This window comes from Hemitrygon akajei, chromosome 3 (genome assembly GCF_048418815.1).
Source record: "Hemitrygon akajei chromosome 3, sHemAka1.3, whole genome shotgun sequence".
Lineage (NCBI taxonomy): Eukaryota > Metazoa > Chordata > Chondrichthyes > Myliobatiformes > Dasyatidae > Hemitrygon > Hemitrygon akajei.
The window spans coordinates 81,296,764-81,319,880 of record NC_133126.1 but is presented as its reverse complement, the minus strand read 5'-3'; the positions used below and the strand labels follow the sequence as shown (position 1 = coordinate 81,319,880).

General features: G+C 40.9%; 1 protein-coding gene across 5 annotated transcripts in view; it reads right to left on the bottom strand.

Annotated features, from left to right (window-relative positions):
• Positions 1-21,206, bottom strand: part of slc8a3 (solute carrier family 8 member 3) — a 482,997-nt gene extending 461,791 nt beyond the window's left edge. For 2 of the 5 annotated variants that reach the window (XM_073040234.1, XM_073040238.1), the window contains exons 1-2: positions 19,836-20,055; positions 16,141-17,977 (exon numbers count right to left, since the gene is read on the bottom strand). In XM_073040234.1, the coding sequence (XP_072896335.1) occupies positions 16,141-17,903 (1,763 nt within the window). In that variant the 5' untranslated portion in view covers positions 17,904-17,977; positions 19,836-20,055. Of the gene's footprint in view, positions 1-16,140; positions 17,978-18,944; positions 19,228-19,273; positions 19,813-19,835; positions 20,056-20,760 lie in introns of those variants that run through there. The other 3 variants (XM_073040235.1, XM_073040237.1, XM_073040236.1) reach the window with 3 other exon arrangements.
• Positions 21,207-23,117: the final 1,911 nt, after the last annotated feature.

Genomic DNA, 23,117 nt, shown 5'->3' with positions numbered 1-23,117 from the left:
CCACCTTATTGGAAGCCTAATGTTTATTACGTAATTGTGATAATTGATCTTCTTGTAGTAAGGTTTCAAATGTCACAGCACTCCAAAACTCCATATTCCTCATACTGGCATACCTGCCTGCATACTTGCCAACAGAGTCTTCCTTCAGTGTTAAAGGCTTTCAAGCTATGTATGACCCAACAGGCATAGAAGTGGAGTACAGCACTCCTACCAGCTGCAAATAAATGACATGGTGGAGCAAAGGAATTGAGAGATTAAGGAGAGCTAGCAAAACTGGTCTACCCAAGACACAAAGTAGGCTATACTTGCTCCTGAAATGCAACTGTCCATTAGCAAAGTACCAATGGTGCAAATAGGAGAATACAAGAATGTTGCACCTTATTTGTAACTATACACTTTCACCTAAGTACACCCTTGATTGCTAACACAGTCAACTATCGCCTGTACCCGATACAACTCTCAAGGAACTGTGGGTGTTTATGGGAATTCAAGAGAAAGCAAAAGAACCTAACTAGAAAGTTTGGAGACCACAAATTGGGGCCTGGATCCAAGAAAAGGAATTCTATAAGAATAATTCTGACCCTAGTTTCAATCCTAGATGGAAAGCTTCTTGTATCATTACCAGGTTATCTGCAATAAGACTGTGGAGGCTGGGATGGAAAAGAAGACTGAAAACAAAACTGTTCACTTAAAGAACATCAAACCCATCACGGCAGGACTTATCCTCCCAGAATGAGTGCAACTCTTATATTTGGCCAGAGCACGGGTCCACCACTGAATCCCTATACCCTGACGAGTGGAGAGGGGATGTGTCGTACTGAAAAGATAAAAATACCTTGAGGAAGATCTCAGAGATTATCATGAATAATACATACAGGATGTGCTGTTATTTTCAGAGTAAGACAGACTCAAACTCCAAGAAGAAATGTTGCTTTTGTTGTATTTTATTTTTAATATTTGTGCTTATAACAATACTGTTCAGTGCTGCCTTACTTACCATTTGCTTTCTCGCAGACAAAGTCACATTTACTACAGAAACTGGCTCATCTGGCTCTAACACGCCTAGGACAATGATTCAGAGAGAATTTAAATGAAGGGGATCTGTGAGCTATGATGATTCTAATTTACGTATCACCAAATGGCCCTTACTTCTTGGTCATGTGTGAACTCACACACTGGAACCCTTAAATCTTGACTCAGGCAAAGTAATTGCTCCCATCTACTTAAACATTCACTCTGACCGCAGTGCAGATGAAATAAACATGGGAAGGCAAAGAACCACTTGTGGAAATTATTAATAACACCCTAACAGAACTGGAAGATTCCAGCCCAGATATTGCAGGTAAACTAGTACAGTAATCCCTTGACATGGGTACCTCTACACTTGAAGAAAAGTATAGGCACTGTTATGTCATTGAATGATCCCACTCATAGGAACATGACATTGAAACCTTTAGACTAGAACATTGTGAAAACCTCTTTTCTTAATGAAGATTTCTCCATTAAACGGGTATCTTATTGCACTTTCCCTTGATGGCCAACAAGCCTATGAAAATGCTTACTACGAAGATGTTGGACCTTTCCATTTCTCCATTTATGGCCACTTTTCCATTCCATTGTTAAACATCAAGGTAACATGACGAGTTTCTGTATTTCTGGCTTATATTCTAAAAAATTCAGTGCAGCCTTGATCTGGGTTTTTGCATGTGAAGATAAGATGGAGAGATGCACTGAAGCAGAAGCTAAGATGAAACAAAACTGAAACTGATTAAGTGCAATAAGACTTTTAGATATTTTAGTTCCATAGACTATTGCATCTACCCAGATTTCTTATTTTCCCTTAATCAAAAAGTCATGAATAGTTCATGCTGTGGTGCGAATAATATCTTATGATGAAAATTAGTTCTTTACTATTGGTGTCCTTACAACTTCAATTATATTTCAGATAGACTTCGACTACAAGTTGAAAAATGGGGAAACAATCCTGTGATAAATTTTACTGTTGGAGACACATTGATAATGCCACAGACAAGCTTTCAACTATTGCTGCATATTCACCTGCATAGCATTTTCATCAATAGGCAAAGAGAAAAAAAACAATTCTGCTATAAACAATTTTCATGATAAAAAAGAGGAAAACTGCTTGTACAGCAATGCCTTGACAACGCTCACTCTCATAACAGCAATGGTGTGATCCTTTGGTTCTCTCAGAAGGTAGAAGTTTCTGATAACAAAAGTTGTTCAGACATACAGCTATCAGAGGATCACTCACTTTCTCAGCTTTATAAAGGAAATGACTCGGAGTAATTTGATGATTTAATCAATGTTGGGTATCTCAAGGCAAAAAATGCAAGTCCAGTTTTAAGGAATGGTTTATGATGGATGCAACATAGAATGTTCTAGAGGGACTTGATATTTGTCAACAGTGGTTAGAAGAAACAGTCTAATTAAAAGAATATTTCTCTATACATTCTGAGAGTCACTGAACTGACATAATTAGACGGGCAAGGCACCTCCTTTCACAAGTTTCCTTTGCAGACTTATACTAAGCCCCTGATTTTAGTTGACACAATAGCTGAAGCCTTTCTAGCTGCTGCAAGTTTAGTCTCTGCAGCAGTGAATACAGTTTCCAGATAGATTGGCACTACTTAATTGGGCTATATATATATATATATTTATATTTGCTTTTGCAATGGATAAATCCCCTAGCTACTGGAATAATTGTTTTTGTTGTGCTCTTTTTGTTGAGATGTAGAAGCCTGCAAGGATGGAAATTTGACTTTGATTCTTGTATAATACTGCATTGACTCCAATACCTAAACTGCACTACAATAAGTTACCTCTCATATGTCTGCTTTGTATACGTTGCCTCGTACTCACCTCTTTGCCTTTTCTTCCGGTTTGTCATTAACCCTGGAAGAGTGAAGAGCAGAGGCAGATGTGATCTGTTATTCTTGCTCCTCTCCTTTTCCTAGTCCTGATTCTGATGTTGTACACAGGTTTGCATGTTTCTTGCCTCATCTTGGGAGGAGGGGTGGGCTTGGGCTATGTCTGTCATGACTAGATGGTCTAATAACACAATCCCACAGAAAGATGAGTCAACAAACATTATTTTTACTTACCTATGAGGACGTTGCTTATTTACATTTTAATATGGGTAACTTTTCAAATACAATATATGTTTCTTAAATTTAATATAATGCACTTTGTAAATGTGTTGTTCATTGCTAATGATGGCATCATAGCATCATGGCTTACACCTACACCGTTTAAAATCATCTATCTTACTCGATTTTCGGGTAGATGGAGCACGTCAGCCTGGGAAGGCAGTCCATCTAAGAGAGGAAAAACTCTGATTTCAAAACTCCACTGCCTTGCGGCCATATCGACTCATGGGAAAGGATTCGGGAGTAAACCCTAAGGACAAATCCGGAGCTGGAGTCCTTAAGGCAGTCCAACGTTGTTTTCAACCTCGTTCTGGCAACTCCTGCAACACCGGTACCAAACTGTATCGGCCCTTGCCCTTCCCTTGGACAACATCAGTGGCGTGGAGAGGGGAGACTTGCTGCTTGGACAACAGCCGATCTTCTATGAAATAAAACCTTGCCCAGGCCTGCGCCCTGGAGAAGACTTTCCAGACGCAGATCCATGGTCTCGCAAGACTAACGGATGCCATACATACTCGATTTTGTGAGTAAAATTATACAATGGTGGAAGATTTACCAGGAGAAAGATAGATACCCTTGAGGAATGTTATACTTCTAACCTAATCTGCTGCGATTTCTTCAGAAACACTGATGGAATCCTACAGCCTCCAAGTTTTACAAAGCATTATATTGTCACAAGGTAGAACAGTTTGGATGTATTTGCTATTAACTTACTATTTGGTTGTAAGTGTATATTGTGTATGTGGTACTCCTAAATGCAACTAAAAGGACCACTAAGCCAATCAATGCTGCTATTTGTTTTATATTTAACATTACTAGAACTATTTGTATATTTGGTTGATAAAATCCTATAGTTTGACAGAACAGAACTCAGTTAAAGTTTGCTGGGAAAACATAAAAGTCAGGAAGATGTGTCAGTTCTTTTCAGTTAGGCCCAAACCTTAAGAAAGTAAAGGGGGAGGAGACGAACAATCATACCCAGAGTTCAGAATCATGAAAACGGGAAGGAATTTATGCAGTGGTATGGTTGGTGCCAGAATGTTAAGTTACAGCAAACCAATGGGTGTTCACTCCCATGGGAAAGACATAACCAACCCTTACATTGTGACTTCCTTTTTTCTGAGAGCCCAGTGTTAAGGTACAGAAGAACTATATGCTTCTTTACTTGTGTAAATGTTTATTTTTTATGTATATTGTATTGTGAAATCATGTAGCTGATGGAGAAGATTTTCTGTAATTAAAATGTGAAATTACTAATCCTTAGGTTATAGAGAACATCAACACATATTTGTAACTTGTTTTCATGAAACCTGAATAAAGTTATACACTGCATCGAAACAAATGTGAACACGACTCTGAAAGAGATAACCTATCTTCAGCTTAGTGAAAGGCATTGCCAGCTGACCTGATAAACTAACCGTGACCGAGACACTGATTCAAACTTGTATCAAGGAAATGGCAAGAACTGTTTTTGGGGAAAAAGATTGTAAAGATGGACTAACATAGACCTAAAATGTGGACATTGATGCATTGTTGTCACTTGTTTATGAAGATAATAATGATGACATTTGTTTGAGGTTTGGAAAATGTGTGCTGCTGAGACTGAGGAAGTGAATACTCTTTAAAAAAAATCACACAGAAACCCCTACATTGGGAAGTAGTCAATGAGTACTTTGAACATCGAAGCAAAGAGAGCCTTTCTAGAACTGATAACCTATTGGAACAGATAGAGGAGTGATAGTCTGATCACAGAAGGAGTCTTGATCAGGAGACTGATGTCCATAGGAAGATATTAACTCCTTGGCCAATGGGCCCATGGTTATTTGCCAATCCTGGCTTTCTAAACACAGCATTTGATACTTGTAAGGTCAAAAATAGATGTAAGTGATCTTCCAACTAACAATTTGTCATTAGTGAATCAGTCTTCCGTCCTTAAAATGGAAAGCAGTAATCAGCTTGAAGTTTAAATATTGTCAATAGAGCAACTTTGAAGATGCGCTGTAATTACTGCTCAAGAGTAGAGTATAACACAATGGGTTGTTTAATTTGCATTGTTTCAAACAGACAAGCTGACTCTTAAGTTGCTTAGTTTAAGGAAGATGGATAAAATTATTTAGCATATCAACAGCTGATGTGTTTATAGTTGGAAGGTTTTATGTACTCAAGGAAGTTAGCTGCACAGTATTAATTGTGGAACTTTTCAAGTTCTTCAAGGAGCTTTTAGACTGTATTAAAAGAATATCTGAGGAAATAGCATATATGTGTGAAGTCACCCAAGTGGAAGAAAAAGGGTATTAATGCAAATAGCAGTTCAGGTTTATTATGAATGGGGGAAGGGGTGAACTAGAATCTATTCTGCCAGCTTTGGTTTTGCTATGGATGACTTGTACATCTGCATTGTGGTATGTCTTTTTAGTTTATAGGAATTGTACCTGTGTTTTGAAAATCCTTTGTGCTTTATGTGAGGAAATGCTTTGTGTTTTAGAAATGGTTTGTAATTTGTAAATATTTCAGATTGAAATCTTCTGTAAATTTTAAATCTTTTTAAAGAATGTTTAAACATGAATCACTGAAAATAAATGAATAGTGCTTAAACAATTTGTTAGGTGGAAGCATCTTCTCGTTAGTAAGGAGAGGGGACCCATCACTTGAATAATGGGTATTGGCAGCTAAACTCACTGTGGAGAATAAACGGGAAAGTAAACTAGCCTTTGAAGATTGGGTAGTTACAGTATAATTTCCCTTTACTGAGAGGTCTTGTGGCTATTTATATCTGATAGGGCAAACTCAATACCATCACAAGTAATTATTAAAGGTTTACATCATCCTCCATTTCATTCACCAATTATCTTTATGAAGCCCCCAGATATTCTTAATTTCAGTCCTATATTCATCTACTTCCATACTAAGTACTAAAAATGGAGAATACAGCAGAGTAGAGACTGGCCTCTGCTGTACTGAAAACCAATTACTGGCTTGTAATTAGATGAATTATAACTGTGGAGTGCAAATCTCAGGAAGACTAAATAGCCTTCAATGCATAAATATAATTGGGTTAGAGTAACTAATCTGCAGGAATCTCTAACAATGGTATTTTTCCTATACCTTGCATACTGAACTATGCTTAATGTAATATGTTAGACAGAAACATTTTAAAATAATATTTATTTCATAATTAGCAAAAGCAATAGCTCTCAATACAGCAATATAGATAACCACAAAGACTTCTGACTGCTTCAGTAGGAACCCTGAACCAGCGAGCATTTGCATGGGTTATGGTTACTCCATGTCTCAGACCTCCAATCAGTTGCTCCATTACTGTAACCAGAGTTTTATTTACCAACCCTTCATATTTTTCTTATAGGGTCTCTTGGGCATTGAAAGGATAAAATCTATTTTGAATCGTTTCTGGTCTCTCCACCAACCCTTCCCCAGCCCTCGAGCCCCCTTACACTATCTCTTCATAACATCCGTAGAGTTCGCAAAGCATCACTGCATTTTTCCGGATGTGCTGAAAAATTAAAACCTACTTTCCATTCTTGGCCACAAGGCTGGGTTCTGCATGGACAACGTAATAGAGGAATTAAACAAAATGAGGTTTTGAGGAGGGAGGTTCTTCTTTTCCAAACACGTTCCGCTGAGGTTTGAGCTCATTTTTTTGTGAAGGCACAGGCAAATAGCCAGCATATTCAGTTTGTGTCGCAGAGTGCAGACGTGTACCTAGGACATTCTGCGTCCCATCCCGCAGATTCAGATACGTTAACTGGCTAAGATACTGAGATACTGTGCCAAGCAGAGTCAGCACATCTGCAATTGGCGGAAATAAAACAAATTGATATGATGTCATAGCACCCCAGAGGTACTCTTACACCATAATGCAGTGCAAATTCCAAAGAAGTCTTTTTTATTGTACCAGGGAATGACATCTGGTGACATGAAAGAAGGGGAAAATGGTATAATAATTTTAAAACCTGAACATTTGCGTAAGCCTCAAGTTCTGCCAGCATGTGTTTGACTAGGGGAAGACAGCCTCTGGCCCAGCCAAACTGAGAAATCTCGTTTGTGTGGATGCTGCGTGATGTGTTGCCCGGTTACAAATCCGCACCGCAAAATATCAGACAGTACACTGTATGTAATTAAACCACTGAACTTTATAGATCTTAATCTGACTATAGGGTTAATAAAGAAATAAAAAAGGAAAAACGACCCATTTTAATGAAACAGTCTAATGCGCACATTGGAGCTCACGGTTCCGTCCATTCGTTCCCCATCGAACTCCTCCGAACATCGCTGACCCGCGGACCCTCACTTCAAGTCCACTCCGTCCAGCGGTCTACCAGCTCTCTCCACTCGCATCTCCTCTCGTCATCTCTCACTGACCAAAGGCCACAAAATCCCTTCTCTCAGACCCACAACATGCCTCCCATTGGATGGCGCACATTCCAAGGCCCCCGTTACCTTTAGCCATAACCAAACTTTGCTGCTACAGAGAAACCATTACATTAGCAGTAAAACCTTACAGTGCGCTACTTTTATTTTGCTTGCTTTTTTTTTTAAACAATTTACCTTCAAAAGGATTTCATTCATTTAAAGTTGTACTTTCTTGTAATCAAATGATTTCTATAAAAATATACTCAAAACACCCAGAGCTGACAGCCTATAGGGAGGAAGAGAGAATCTCTATGATTGCATCAAATCAATTTTGTCCAACTCTGTATGATGTTAATCCAAAAATTCCTTCAAAGGTTCCTCTAGTACCTTGACAATTTTCATTTAATGCCTCAGGTTGAATAATTTTACAGCACAGTGTGGTAAATATGGCAGCCTGAAAGATATTTAATGATAAGTATTCATAAAACAGTACCAACTAAACAGAAGCCAAAGCCTTAACAGAAGTACAGCTTGTTTCACCTTTTAGCACTGCAGTGGATCATACACACAACAATTTGCTGCAACTGTCAACCACTATATTTCTACTCTACCGTGTAGGCGCTTAACATCCACTACAGATTTTGCCACTGTCTTCTTTGAGAAATGATCATATGTAATGGCCATAAAGATGTACAATCTGGGGCTACAGAAAGCCATATCTGGACATGGTGTGCTCCTGAACAGCTGGCATACCTGTAAAGCCCTCTAAAAAAGCAGATAAGGGATAAATACTAGTGATGCAGGTACCTCATAATATTCACTGGCTAAAGGTATTTAATTATTTGCACATTCCACAATATTGTTGCTAGCAACCCAAGGACAACAGCATACAAGATATGGTTTCACAAACATGAGAAAATCTGCAGATATTGGAAATGCTCCTCCCCCTTCACTTTCTTCCATGGTCTTCCTCCTCTCCTTATCCAGACCTTTATCTCTTTCAGCAATCAACTTCCCGGCTGTTTACTTCACCCCTCCCCCTTCCTGGTTCCACCTTTCACCCACCACCTTGTACTTCTTCCTCCCCTCCCCCACTTTCTTATTCTGACTTCTGTTCCTTTCCAATCCCAATGAAGGGTCTTGGCCCAAAACATTGACTTTACTCTTCTCCGAAGATGCTGCCCAGCCTGCTGAGCTCCTCCAGCATTTTGCGTGTGTTGCACGAGATATAGTTAGTTGTGCTTTATACGTCAGGATGTCCTCTGCTGATATCAATACACTTTCCAATATATCAAACTATGGACTCAAAGTGCACACTATCAACAGATCTTCTCAAACATGATTTTTAACTTTCCTTTTACTCTGTTACATTTTATTAATAATTTCTGCCTGTGAAGACTTGGTAAAGGCCTTTCTTTGCACTCCTTTATGCCCAATATCCCATCACAAACCTTTTCCCCTATTATCCAAGATAAATCATTCAGTCACAGACCACCACATCACTGAAACAGGCCTTGCAGCCCATCTAGTCCATGCTGAACTATTAATTTGTCATGCACCTGTACCATGATCCTCCATACCCCTCCCATCCATATACCTACCCAATTTTCTTTTAAATTTTATTTATTAATTTATTAGTTGCTGTATCAAGTGACTCAATAAAACCAGCTGTAAACCCACCCAACATTTTCTGAATGGTAAACTACAGACAGCGTATTAAAGTTATAAATTATTGTCGTGGTTTGGATGCTTGCAAACCTCAATGACCTGGATAGCTCTACTCGCTGGAATCAGGACATTTTTGGTAGGATCACCCATGCTGAACAAGTCAAAGGGTAAAAGCCAGACTAAGAGCAGTCCACCAGTCCTCCAAGTTCCATGGTTCAACTCAGGGCTAACAACCCTGAATGGTAAAACAGAACGGTTACAGAAATAGCAATGAAGAATCCTTCTGCATTTGAGTGGCCAAGGTCAAATGAAGATGTAGGACCTTCATTGCTGCCCTAAATGCCAGTGGTGAAGTAAGGAACATAACCTCTCTAAGTTTCTCTACCCCATACTTATACATATCATCAAAAACCATGAGTGGTCGCCACAGAATTATATTGCAGACTTTGGCTGGGATACCATTTCACAGATGGCAGCTGCCCTCAGGATTCTAGGCCAATAGTCAGTTTCATATCCAAAACCAGCTGAGGAGTTCTGTTAGGCCAGTTGCAGAAAACCCAGAGCCTGCAGTTACTATTTGGTCACACATGTACTTCCAAGCAGAGAACATTGGACTGAAGGCCTTGACCAACTCTTTGTCAGCCTAGTGGCCAATTCCAAACCACTGTAAATCCAGCAAAGGGCCCTGGAAATATTCTGGATCTTGTGGTGAGGAACTATGGTTAAGCTCCTTAATGAAGGGGGCTCTTCAATTTAAAACCTTCAGCAAGCAAGAAACAGTGTATTACAACTAGTCTTCCTGGCTCATCCAAACAGCTGATTAAGCCACTATTCTAATCTTGTGTGGCTGTCATATCTTGTATTGAGAGCATCCCAAGGTCAAGATTTATGTTAAAGTCACAATCTAAGAGTTTTCATTGAACAGGCTGTCCGGTTGCTTTAATCAGCTCGGCTGCTCACGACTGGATTGACTGCTAGAATTTGTATGCATGTGGGCACCCTTTTACTTTGCACAGCACGCTAAAGTAGATCACAGTTTGCTCCTTAAAAAAAGTACTTCCTTCAGCAGTCTTAGTGCACAGTGTCCAGGGAGCTTGTTAGGGAAGGTCATTGCTGTGTTTCTGGATGAAGAATTTTAAAAGTTTGTTTTTACAGAAGGATCATTATCCTATTGAACTCTGCTAGAATTAAATTTTGATCCCCATGTTCTGTTCTGGACAGCCAGCAAAAAAGTTAAGGTGATGGTATAGATCTTGTAACTTGGATGTCTCTAGTTTGTAATTAGTTTCATGAAGAAAGTGCAGGAAATCTTACACAATTAAAAGAAGCTTCAGGTACTCAGCAGATAACAACATACCTGGCGAGATAAAACAGGCTTAGTGTTGGGATTGATGAATTTACAGCAGGACCAGATTAGCTGGAAGATCAATGATTGGATAAATTAAAACTATCTCTCCCATGATGCAAGCTGCAGAACAGCCTGTTCAATATGTCCAGAGTTTTTATAACATCTGCTTTTGTGTTAAAAGAAAAATAACCAGTCTCTTTTTTTTAAATAAATTTTTTAAAATTGAATTTTCAAATGTTTACAGAAGGAACAAAATTATCAACCCTTCCCCCTCCCCCCTAACATATCCCTGTAGAAAGAGAAAAAAAAAGAAAGAAAGAATGCCTGGATATCGGAAGATCCCCACATGCTCCTTGGAGTTCATAATAGCTTTAATATATATATATATTTCTTTCTTTCTTTCTTTCCCCAAATAACCAATAATTTTATCTTCGGAGCACCTATATATTTAATCCTATCTTTTGTAAATAAGGGCGCCAAATTTTCAGAAATATTTCGTATTTATCTCTTAAATTATGTAATTTTTTCAAATGGAATACAGCTAAAAGCTATATCTATTTTCATTTTCTTAATGTATGTTAAAATTCTTTTTCTTTTCACCGGTCCATTAAGCCCATTAACATTAAAACTTTAAAAGTTCAGTAAATTAGTCATTATTTTTAACAGGGTTACTCCATTCTATAGTAATACCTAACTTTTCAACTTTCGTAGTACCTTGGGGAATCTTTTTAAAATTCTCCGTGTTGCTATGTGTCTCCCCCCGCCCCCCCCCCAATCGTCCAGGCAAAGAAAGAAAGATTAAAGAAAAATAGATTATAAAGAAAATATAACAAAATACCCCCCTACTAATGTTATGGATAAAGAAAAAAAACACAACATTACCCCCCCTCCGTTGTGCAGGTCATGGCAATCGCCATGATTATACACGTGGATCCCGTAGCAATCGATCCGAAGTTCCCCCAGCTCCCCCGTAACATAAAAAAGTATATATAAGAAAAAATAATATCACTACTCTCGATTAATATTTCTCAAATTTTTACCTTTCTCCCCCTATATCATATAATTAAGAATATATTTAAATATTCTTCTGTCCTTAAACATCCATCAACTCCATTCACTGTCCCTGTCTTCATCTTTAAGCCGTTTCACTTTTAAATCTTTGGCTGTGGTTAACGAATATTTGGGAGTTCTTGTGCAAATTCTTCTGCATCCCGATAATCAGTAAAAGATCTTCTTTTTCCGTCATCCAAAAAAATTATCAGGGTTGCCAGGTGGCGCAATATAAATTTATAACCCTTTTCCCATAAAACTTTTTTCGCTGGGTTAAATTCCTTCTTTCTCTTCAAAAGGTCATAACTTATATCAGGATAGAAAAGAACTGTTCTCCCTTCTATCATCAATGGCCCGTTTCTCTTTCTGGCACGTTGGGCAGCCGCCTTCAGGATCTTTTTATCTTGATATCTTAAGCATTTTATCAAGATTGATCGTGAGTTTTGATCAACTTGAGGTCTTTATCTTAAGGCTCTGTGAGCCCTTTCAATTTCAATTAACTGGGTTCCTTCTTCCATTTCCAAAATTTCCGGAATCCATTTTTGAAAAAAATTTATTGGATTTTATACCTTCTATACCTTCTTTAAGTCCAACAATCTTAATATTATTTTGTCTGTTAAAATTTTCAAGTACATCCACTTTTTCCAACAACCGTTTTCTTTCTGATGTCCAGGCAGAAATATTATCTTCCATTTTATTCACTCTATCAATGGTGTCTCCCGTTATTTCTTCCAAGTTTTTAATTTTCTTGTCCATTTTGCCCTGTCTTTTCATCATTTTATCAAACATAATCTTCATATTTTAATATCTTTTTTATTACTTTTAATTCATGCATTATTTGCACCAAAGATTTTTTTATGTCTCCAATATCACCTCCAACCTTTTCCTGTTGCTCTTCTTTGTTTGTCTCTTCATCTTTGTCTGATTTATCCAGAGAATCTGATTCCACCTCATATTCACTTTCACTTTCAGTTCCGATCATAGCTGGGATTTGTAGTTTGGGTTGCTCGTGTTTGCGCATGCCCCTTCCTTCATGCATGCGCAATTCCTGTTGCACTTTTTTTTGGGAAACAGTTGATGTTGCCGCAGTTTCCTGTTCTGTATCGCCGGAGGTAAAATGCACTTGAGCCCGAGGCTCTTTCATGGCTGCCGGCCTTGATTCTTTTCCAACTTGTGTTGTCTTCAAAATAGTAGTTTTCTTCTGCTTCTGCTTAGGAGACATATCTTAAGACAATCCTGAGTAGTTTATATGTAATTTTTAAAAAGTATTTACTAACTTTTCTTCACTTAAACATTATTTTACAGGTTTTTTACGGGAGAGCTGGATTTCTACGTCTCATTCCTACGTCATCACGTGACGTCCCCAAAATAACCAGTCTCAAACCATTTGGATAGCACAATAGCAGGGTGAATAGCATTACTGAGTCCCTGACCTCAGGCGCTGTCTGCATTGTCTCCTCTGAGTGCTCATGTCCCAAGCATTTGCTAGTGGGTAGATTAACTCACCACTGTAAGTTAGGCCAGATGGACTGATGGAGGATCAAGGGGCGTTGATGAGGATGTGGGAATGGATAGGCTTAAAGGAAATAAATTTGGGAATGGAGTCATCAAATGTACTCTGGGAGCCAGCACACAGTCGATGGGCAGAATGGTCTCCTAGAGGGACGTTGCATACTCAAAAGCTACAAAGGCGATAAAAAGCTACATTATTCTCTGTTGCTTATTTACGAAATTTGGTCTTTACACCTTTCAAAAGCCATGCGGTACCCACTGAAACAGCACAGAATGTAGACATCATGAACTGAAGATCTGTACTATAAATAAAAACACTGAACATTCAGTAACCTGTGGATATTTTTTTTTACATCTTACCAATCACCCAAAGACAGCTTACACAGCATTGATACACAGTCAGTGGTTATATGCACCTTTAAACCAAATGCTCCTACTTGCTGTATTGAAAATAAATTTATGCAGAATCAGCTTGTTGTCCTGATGCAAGATACCACAGATGACACTGTTCTATAAAATTTATTCACATAACAAATAAAACAAAACTGGCTGCTTCCAGACTCTTTTTTTCTTTTAAACAGACCACAGAATGTCTAGGGACTACATACAGTATATCTCCGCAGATCTACACAACAGCGATTTGATGGTTGTAGCAATTTGATGGTACAACCAATAACATCCAGTGTTGCTGCAGGAGAACCACACAGCCAATCAATTTATTTATTAGACCAGTCCACTTTAAGGCACACTGCATAGTTCACTCTTTCATACACACACAATGCACGAGCCTGTCCAATTTTGTCCTTTCAAAAAGGGATAATTATGATTATGAAAATCAAGTATTTCCAATACTCATTACCAAACTGTATCCATTCAGAGGACATTAACTGGATAATTTTTGAATAAATTCATCTATTGGTTCAGCATCTACTACAATCATTTTAAAAGGGACTAAAAGGAGGTTGGAAATTTAGAATAAAGATCTAACTCCAACTACCTTATTTTTCCTGGAATAAATTAGACAGATCACTTCAACGCACCAGCTTTTAAAACCAACCTCACAAGAGGTGGGTTGCAAGGCACTGAACTCGGCTGAATTTGCACGTTCCACATGGCAGAAACGAGCCAGTCCATTTAAATGCACGTTCTGAGTTCAGCTCTATTAACAAATTCTTAAATTACTCCAGCATTCCCCTTGTCCTGTGACTCTAGCGAACAAAAGTAATGTTGGGAAGAAACAGTGCAGAATGCCCTTGCCAGCATCAACAGAACAGACACACTGCCAAACAAAAGGTAGTTCACATCACTATCCTGGGAGCCTTTTTAATGGCTGACCCTAATATCATCATCCATCAAGCGAAACAACATCATTTAATCCACAAATTTGCTTAACCGAGTCCAAGAAGAACTTGCGATAAACCAAAGATGATACTTGTACCTTTAATATTTAATTCCTTATTTTTCAATCCAAAAACAATTTTATTCTAGTTCCTTGATTTCTTGATCAAAAATATCACTATTGAACCTGTAGTTAATGATGATCTGTACAATTTCAGCTTGGGATGCAGTCAGTAAAATGCCAGGGTGAAGTTGCACACAGGTTTCTGTGCAAACACGTCAGCATAAAACACAGAGCATAATCTCTCACAGACCCAGGCAGTCAGGCAGAATTTGTCACTCAGCACCCAAAGGAGCAGGTGGATTGGAGATGAGCCATCCTGTAATTTACAAATTTGACACTCTTTTTTCTACTTTCTAAATTTGCTTCTTTTTACCGTCTTGATCTTCCTTGATCAGCAGTCAATTGAAGCCACTCAAGTGTGAACAGTTGTAAGCAATCTGCATTTAGACAACTGATTTTACAGTCTTGGGTTCTGCAGCAACTGCAGCAGTGACAACTGGGACAGTTGGGTCAGACTTCTGTGAAACCCCGGTTGCTGCAAGTGAAACTGATTAGTGCTGGATTAATGTGCCAACAGGTGCCAGTGTGGGAGGAAGCTGCAGAGGCTTAGCGACATGAGGGGCAGCCACATTTGGAGGCAATGGCCACTTCAAACAACAGGAAATTATCTTGGAGTTTTCAACTGGTTTTAATCTGGGATACGGATATTAAAGGTACAATTAACTTGAAGATTATAATAGCAAGCTCCAGTAACATTTCACTTGTATCCATCTATCTAGATAAAAACACCATGATACTCCCCCGGACAACTCCATGCCAATAAGGAGGGATTGCAATAGCGTGCTGTAACTGATATACCACAAAGTAAATACCTGTGATTTTTTTTTCTACTTTCTAAAATGATTGTTTTGACTAATTGTTAAAGTATCACAAAAAAGGAACTTTCAAAAAGAAACAGGTATTGCACATTGAGAGCCTGGTTCCTCGTAGAAAATTGCATCCTTGCCTTAAAAGGACAGCCTGCCAATTGTGGATCTCAGTGCAAGTGTCTAGGAAGAGATCTGGTTAAGAATTGGCATAAGGGAAGGCTGCACTCTGGTATGTAGTTCAATTGTAATATAACCCGCTCTCTGGAAAAGCCTACCAGATTAACAATGTACAAAAACTTCAGCAGGGTTTGACTTTTTGTATATGCTGCTTTCATTACACAATGTGTATCCCAGCAGACTCACAGTCATCAAGAAATGCCCAAGTCTGTTTAATATCTAATCACAGTAATGCTTATGTGTGTTTTGTCCATTTTTAGGTATTTAACAATGGTCAGCCAAAGCAATAAGGCATTGTGGAATTAATGACATCTTCAAACAATACCCATGCGCTCAAATCCATGAGTAAGTTGCATTTTTTTAAAAAAAACTTTGTGAGTGTACTAAAGGGTTAAAATTATGTGCAAAGAAAACATATTTACAAATGTTTTCCCAAATTAAATTGCCATGGTTCTGCTCAACACCAACTTCCTTTAATTGCTACTGTAATTTTAAACAAAACAGGTATTACTAGTTAGTTTTCCAATAGTACAGAAAACAAGACATTCAGAGATGTGGGATAGGAATGTTACTTACAGAGTCTCATCGTTTTTAAACTCCAGCTCCCCATATGTGTCTTCAAAGTCCTCGCCGCCCCCTTTTGCCGTTCCTTCTATCGTCCGAAAGGGAACGATGACTGTCCCACGTGCCCCAGATGTTCTCAGCACTTTCACTTCCATCACTCCGATACTCTCACTGACATGGACAACGTCACTCTCAAATGTAAAGATACCTGCATGGTCATCATCTAGAATAGTCACAGTGGCAACAAGTGGGGAAACAATCAAAGCTTTCGGGTACGGCACACTGTTTGGCTCCAGCGCATCTTCCAGTTCCATCACTCTGAGGTTGTTAAGCCGCACAAAGAAATGCTCGTCTTCCTCAAAGATGTCATCATCGATGATGCCAACGGTGATTTCTTTCTGTGTTTCACCTGCCTTGAAGACCAGGGTCCCTTCGCTAAACTCATAATCGGCACCGGCGTTGGCTGAGCCGTCCTCGGTCTTGTAGTCCACAGTCACCGTGTTGGAGATGTCCCCGCCTTTGCGGACCACGGTCAGTGACACCGCACCGCAATTCTCCAGGCACTGGTAAGCAGATGGCTCAAAGAAAATGCGGGAGCAAAGATCTTCAGGAGTGTCCAGCCTCACCTCAAGGATGCTATTGCTTCTTTTGGCTTGCTCGGACACGTGCTTCTTCAGGATATTGCCTGCGCCAGTCATCATCCTGGTGGCTTGGATGCGATAGAAGGCCCTGCTTTTCTGCTGGTGGGAAAGAGCGTAGTAGTTCGCCATTTCCACCAGCTGATCGAGTTCCTTCTCAGGATGCTTTTGCTTCAGGTCTTTGAGGATGCGGATCATCTCTTTGCGGGATTCATCCACTTCTTTCCCTTCCAAGGCCGTCAGTGTCCCATCCACAAAGTGGGAGTTCACCAGCTTGCCGTCCATCTCGATGCCTTTGGGGTGTTCACCTTCGGTCTCGATGATGAGGCCCCGGTTCTTGTTGGTGCGATACTTCTTCTGCACGTACTTGTAGAAAAGGAGTCTGCGGTCAGCGATCCAGGCGAGTGTGACGCAGATGGGGAAGAACAAAAAGGTGACCAGCCCTTCCCACACCTGCACGATGCCGGGTGAAAAGACGGCAAGGATCATGTACAGCCAGATGTAGGCAAAAATGCTCCAAGCAGCTGTGACAAAAAAAACACGCAAGTGCTTGATCTTCCTGGTCTCACCATCGGGAATGGAATATACGCAGATGGCAATAATGACGAACATATTAAAAGCTGCACTGCCCACAATGGTACCAGGACCAAGCTCACCAGATTTAAACCCATGGCCACAAACTTCAACGAGTGACAGCATGATTTCTGGAGCGGATGACCCCAAAGCCATAAGCGTTAAGTTGGACACAGTGTCATTCCAAACTCGTACCACGGTTGTGTTTGTCTCTCCATTGGGTTTGTTGATGGTAATTTCTTTCTCTTGCGAGGTAATCACTTCTATAGATGCCATAAAGCGGTCTGCTACAATGGAGACTCCCAAAAACATGTAGATCATTGCCACAAAGTAAACAATAACTCTAGCAATTTTATCTCCAAGGGATGGATCTTCTGGGTACCATATTGGCAAAATAACTCCCTCCTTACATTCATAGTTGCCCACGCAGGAGTTATTTTGCTTTGGAGAACTTGCAGGTCCAGGTGTTTCTGCATCCACAGAAGGTGGGTGCATTAACAACATTACTGATACAAAGCCCACGAGGCAAAATGACATGAACGTCTGCAATCCAAACCACGCCATGCAATCAGGTTCACTCTCGACGTCCCCTGCAAATCGGATCAATTTTCAGAGCTGAAGGGTCTTCACTGCCGTATCTGAAAAACATTTTGAAAAGAAAATGCCAGTGTTAGTCGACAGAGCACAGCTGCAACTTTCAAGAAAGAAGATGCTCTCCACAATCAGCTTTTCATTTCTTTTTTCACAAAATTTGATACAACAGGACTTAGCAAGGAGATGTGCAATAACAACCCACAGGCCACTTGCCCAAGCGTGGTGGGACATGGTACCTTGGTATTCTCCCATGCTGTGTGGCAGGAAGTGGAGCCATGGCATTACCAGCATGTGATTTCGCCCACTGGACCAAAAAGAGATCAGGTATTTCTCATGCACAAGCAGTAAAACATCAGGCTCAATCACTTTAGGACTATTAAAGTAGCATGAATAGAAACTGGGGGAATGTAATTATTTAAGAAATTTAGACCAAGATTAGGCATTGGCCTTTCAGATTAGCTCTGTTATTCTGTATGGTGCCCGCTCTGTTAGCCAAGCAAATGAACAGAATTCCAAACCGATCCCAACCACAACTTTCCAAAATGTAAAAATGTAACTGCGATGAGACAGAGACATCCATTCCCTGGTCAGGTCGATGGACCTCCACGTATCTTAAATTTTTGAACCCATCAGTAGCTAGGGGCCACAGATATTCTCTTAACCAGGTAAAGTCTGAGTTCTTCAGCAATTACAAGGGAGCCTGGGAAGAGCAGCAGAAGCTAGCATACTGCTCACATACATTAAACTGGAATTGGAGAAGACTCCATGGCATATTTCCCACTCTGTTGAAAAAGGCAGATTAGCCAGAATGCCTTCTAGTTAGTAAACTTACAATTTGACACAAAGTGCTTGCAAGCAAATGTTATCCACTATTTCATCACCCTGATGGTGATACTACAATAAGCTAATAAATCATTGCCTAATTCATTAATATTGTAATGTTACCAGCAGTGCTAGTTCAGCCCTGGTTCCTTTACACTTTTGCTAGCCATGACTGGACTGGGAATTCACCTTCGGCCAAGAGGTTAGTTGCAAGACTGCTCACACTGGAGGTGCTGAACTCCTCACTCCTCCCAGCTGAGCCGCAGCGCCCGCTCCTGCAAAGCCACTTCCAAAAACACATGGGCAACAGGTACTAGGAGCACCATCGTTCCAACTGGCTGCCCAAGACAAACTGCTCCGTTTGTGTCGGCAGGTCAGATTCCAGGAAGCGCTGTCCCTACCCCATCAACTCAAACACTTCGTGAAGCGGCCAGCAATGCCTTCATTACAAAATATTATGTAAAACTCATTATAACTATGATTTCTCATCCACAAGGCAGGACTACGAGTCTTGTTACCTGTTGGAGCTGCATCAGATTTACAACTCAAGATCACATACAGCATAGGGTCACCGCGGTGGTCAGTGTCCGACCCTCACGCGGGGGAATCCATGCACCCTGCAAAAGCCATCCGAGACGTGACTACTCAGAGCAGCAATATTGCGGGAATGGGATGAAAACACGGGGGACTGCGCCATATAGCATCAAATCACCCAGGCTGCGACTAACTGGATTTGGGGGGCGGGGGCACCAACGGTCAAAGACCTCAATCACCAGTTGATTCCTTGTCAAAAAACCACAAACTCAAACAACACACAAAACATTGGAAGAACGCAGCAGGTCAGGCAGCATCTAAGGAGGGGAACGGTCGGTCGACATTTCACGAATTGAAAATTAGATTTTAAGGGGCGAAAAGCGTGAAATCAAAATCATTTTTAAAAATAACTGAAAAGATGAGGCTGAGACGAGCCGGGATGTCGCAGGTGAGAAGCCGCTTTGGAATGGGCTGAATGCTGCTCTGTAAACAGTGAAGTAAACCGCCCCGGACATCAGCTTCATTAACTAACAGCAAGAGACGCACATGGCCCGTGGGCAACTTTGGATTCAGACGGTCGCGTACACACGACAACAACGTGTGCCACTGCTGGGGCTTCCTGCAGGATTCCCGTTTACTTTGCTGATGGTCAACAAGAAGGCACGGGCTGCCCGGGCGCCTGTCGAGGGTTGTGACTGCAGTTCCTGCCGCCTTGGCCGGAGGAGGGTACAAAGTCCCCAAGCAGCCCCCTCGGCGTCCTCGAACCGCCTCCCTTCCCGAAGGCAAGTGCTTGCCCTATTTAGGGAAGACCGTGGCGCAGTCGCTAAATTTGACCGAGGTAAACAAGGGCTCAGCAGAAATGAATGAACGCGACAGCTGTCAGCCTGTCAAGGTGCACCCGGAATGCAATGAGTATAAATACCCCCACACATAACGTACATCAACCGCTTAATCAATCCCAGCACTACTGCAGAGCAAATGTTATGCAGAAACCCACTGATTTGCAAAGTACAATAGTTATTTGTACGTGTGTGGCTCCAAGCAAGGCAGGTTTTCCCAATTTGCATTAAATGCAGTTGGGAGAGGGTAGAGGGGGTGAGAGATAGAGTCGGGGTCTTATTTTTTTAAAAAACACTGCGACCAATCGGAAAAGCGGAAGATTTTGCAAGCTTAACAAAACCGGGATTGAGGGGGAATGAAACTGAATGTGTGTATGTGTGTGTATAATGGGGTGAAAAAATAGGTGTCTCATCAACGAAGAAAGCTGTTATTTTTATGTCTTCTGGAGAAAACGGGTGTTTTCCATAAATTCTTTAAAAAACGATTAGCATGAATTCTGCGCTCTTAATGCGACCCAGGCGTCAAATACGGCTGAGGTTAAAACACATTGCGCTCCCTGATCGTGTTATATAATCCACGCTGTGCCTTTAAATAAAATCATTGCAATATATGTATATAAAAGATGTGTTACCTGCTGTTTCCTTCCCTCCGCGCGCACATACAAAGAGCTTAACATGTATACATTGGATGCTGAAAACTGCACATCGTGTCCTCTGGAATCAAGCAGCGAGATGCACAAGGATCCTGTGCATGGCACACCAAGTTGGCCGGGCTGCTACAAAGCGGCCGGTGTTGCCGCGGCCGCTGGAAATGTGCGACTGGAGATGTGCCGGCTGAAGAACTCCATTCAGGTGGCAGCCTCCTGCTGGTTGGCAGAGGTGGAGGAGGCGACGACTCACTCAGGAAGCTGGCTGCAGTGAAAGGTTAAGGGAGGGGGGTGTGGAGGGAGACAGGAGGGTGGTGTGTGTAGATAGCCTGAGCCTCCAGAATGAGCGGTATTTTACTACGGCAGAGAGAGAGAGAGAATGATGTGTCAGCCACAGCAGAGCCTCTCTCAGCCTGTACTGCCCGCCTTGACGTCAGGCTGTCAGCAGGCGCGACACTGACACAAGCTCAGGGTGGGGGGTTACTGACAACCCCAGACAGGCTCTGCCGCTGGACACCGCCAACCCTCGCCGCTTTAATGGGGGCCGCCTGCCCCAGCTCTCACTCTGCCCACTCCCTCTCCCAGACGCCAGCGGCGACTCCTTCCAGGAGCCGGAGCTGAGCCTCGGGTGACCGGTGCAGTGCAAGATGCAAACGTCGCCGGAGATCTGAAACTTGGGGGGGGGGGGGGAGATGCAAGAAAATACTCAGCGGGCCAGGCAGCATCTGGGCAGAGAGAAGCAAGAGTTAACGTTCCTGATTGAGGTGATACGCCGTTGTCATATTGCTGATATAATGTATTGACTCAGTGTAGCATGGTGACACCTGCTGGCGCTGTGCGGTTTCGGTGTAACACCTCGGGACCGCGCTGTCTGCTTGCTGAGAGCTACATCCCAGACCGTGTCAGAAGGCCGACCGTCCCTCACAGCCCCAATATTTCAGATTTTCTCTCATATATAGGAAGCAGCAGACCTCACATCAGGCTCAAGTGGGGAGCCTTGGGGGGAGGGGCGGGGGAAGGAGAGACTAAAGAGATTCTTTCTTTATCTCATTGGAAAGGGCACCTGCCTCTTATGTGCTAATTGTTTAATGACTGAGTTATTTTAAACTTTGCATCAAAAACGAGGTAGAAAATTAAATACTTTATTTTCCCATGCTTGCTGAAGTCATTGCATTTGAAGATTATACAATAGCTGCATCAAATAGTTGTTTAAATTCTAACCAGCCTTTTCGCTGGTGCATAACAGGTTGTATATGTGTTCCTCAGGGTTTGGGTGTTTTCCAGAGCTCCTATCAAAATTGGTTGACATAGTGTTTAACTTTTGCAGGCAACATTGGCCAACATTTGTATCAATTTCTCCTTAAACATTGTTTTTTGTGTTTATACCACAACAGCCCTTAAAGTGTGAATTTCTAGATTTGAAAATCCTGGTTTGGAGCCAGATATTTAGAACATTAAATATTTAAGAGATTGGACTGAGGTAAATATATGTTACACTCTGCCTTAGCCAGTTATTAGTAATTTATTTTTTATTGAAGTTCATCATCAAACATTTCCATAAGATGTATTTCAGATACTATACAGATATTATATATTCATATATGCCACAAATCTCCACATAATATTTATCTGAGGATTACACTTATAGAAATGAGAGGAAAGAAAGAACAAGCGAAAGGAGAAAACTATGTACAAGTGGGGAGTGATTTTTTTTAACAACATATTCATCGATTTGTGAGAATAAAATCAGATCTATGAGGTATTATGTAATTAAGCCATTTTCCCCAGTATGAATCAAATTGTTTCAACTTATGATTAACAAATGCTGCTATCTTCTCCATTTTGTAAATGTCCATTGTAATATCCATGAGTTTAAAGTCGGGTCCTCCTGTGATAGCCATTTCCTGGTAAAACATAACCAGTTATTTGAGCATGATCCTCCTCTCATTATAATATGTCGGGCACCACAGTAGTGTAGTGGTTAGTGGAAAGCTATTGCAACTCTGGGCGTTCCAGAGTTCCATTCTGTAAGGAGTCTCTGCACGTCCTCCCCGTGGAATGCCACAGTCCAAAGACAGGCAGGCTAATTGGTCGTTGTAAATTGTCCTGCGATCGGGTTAGGGTTAATCAGGACTGTGGGGTTGCTGGGGCAACATGGCTCAAAGGGCCAGAAAGACCGACTCTCTGTTGTATCACAAAATAAATAGATAAACACACACATACATAAGTCAGAAAAATAAAGTTTAATTCAAGATTATTTAGATCATAAGACACAAGAGCTGAATTAGGCCACTTGGCCCATCAAGTCTGCTCCACCATTCCATCATGGCTGATGTATTTTC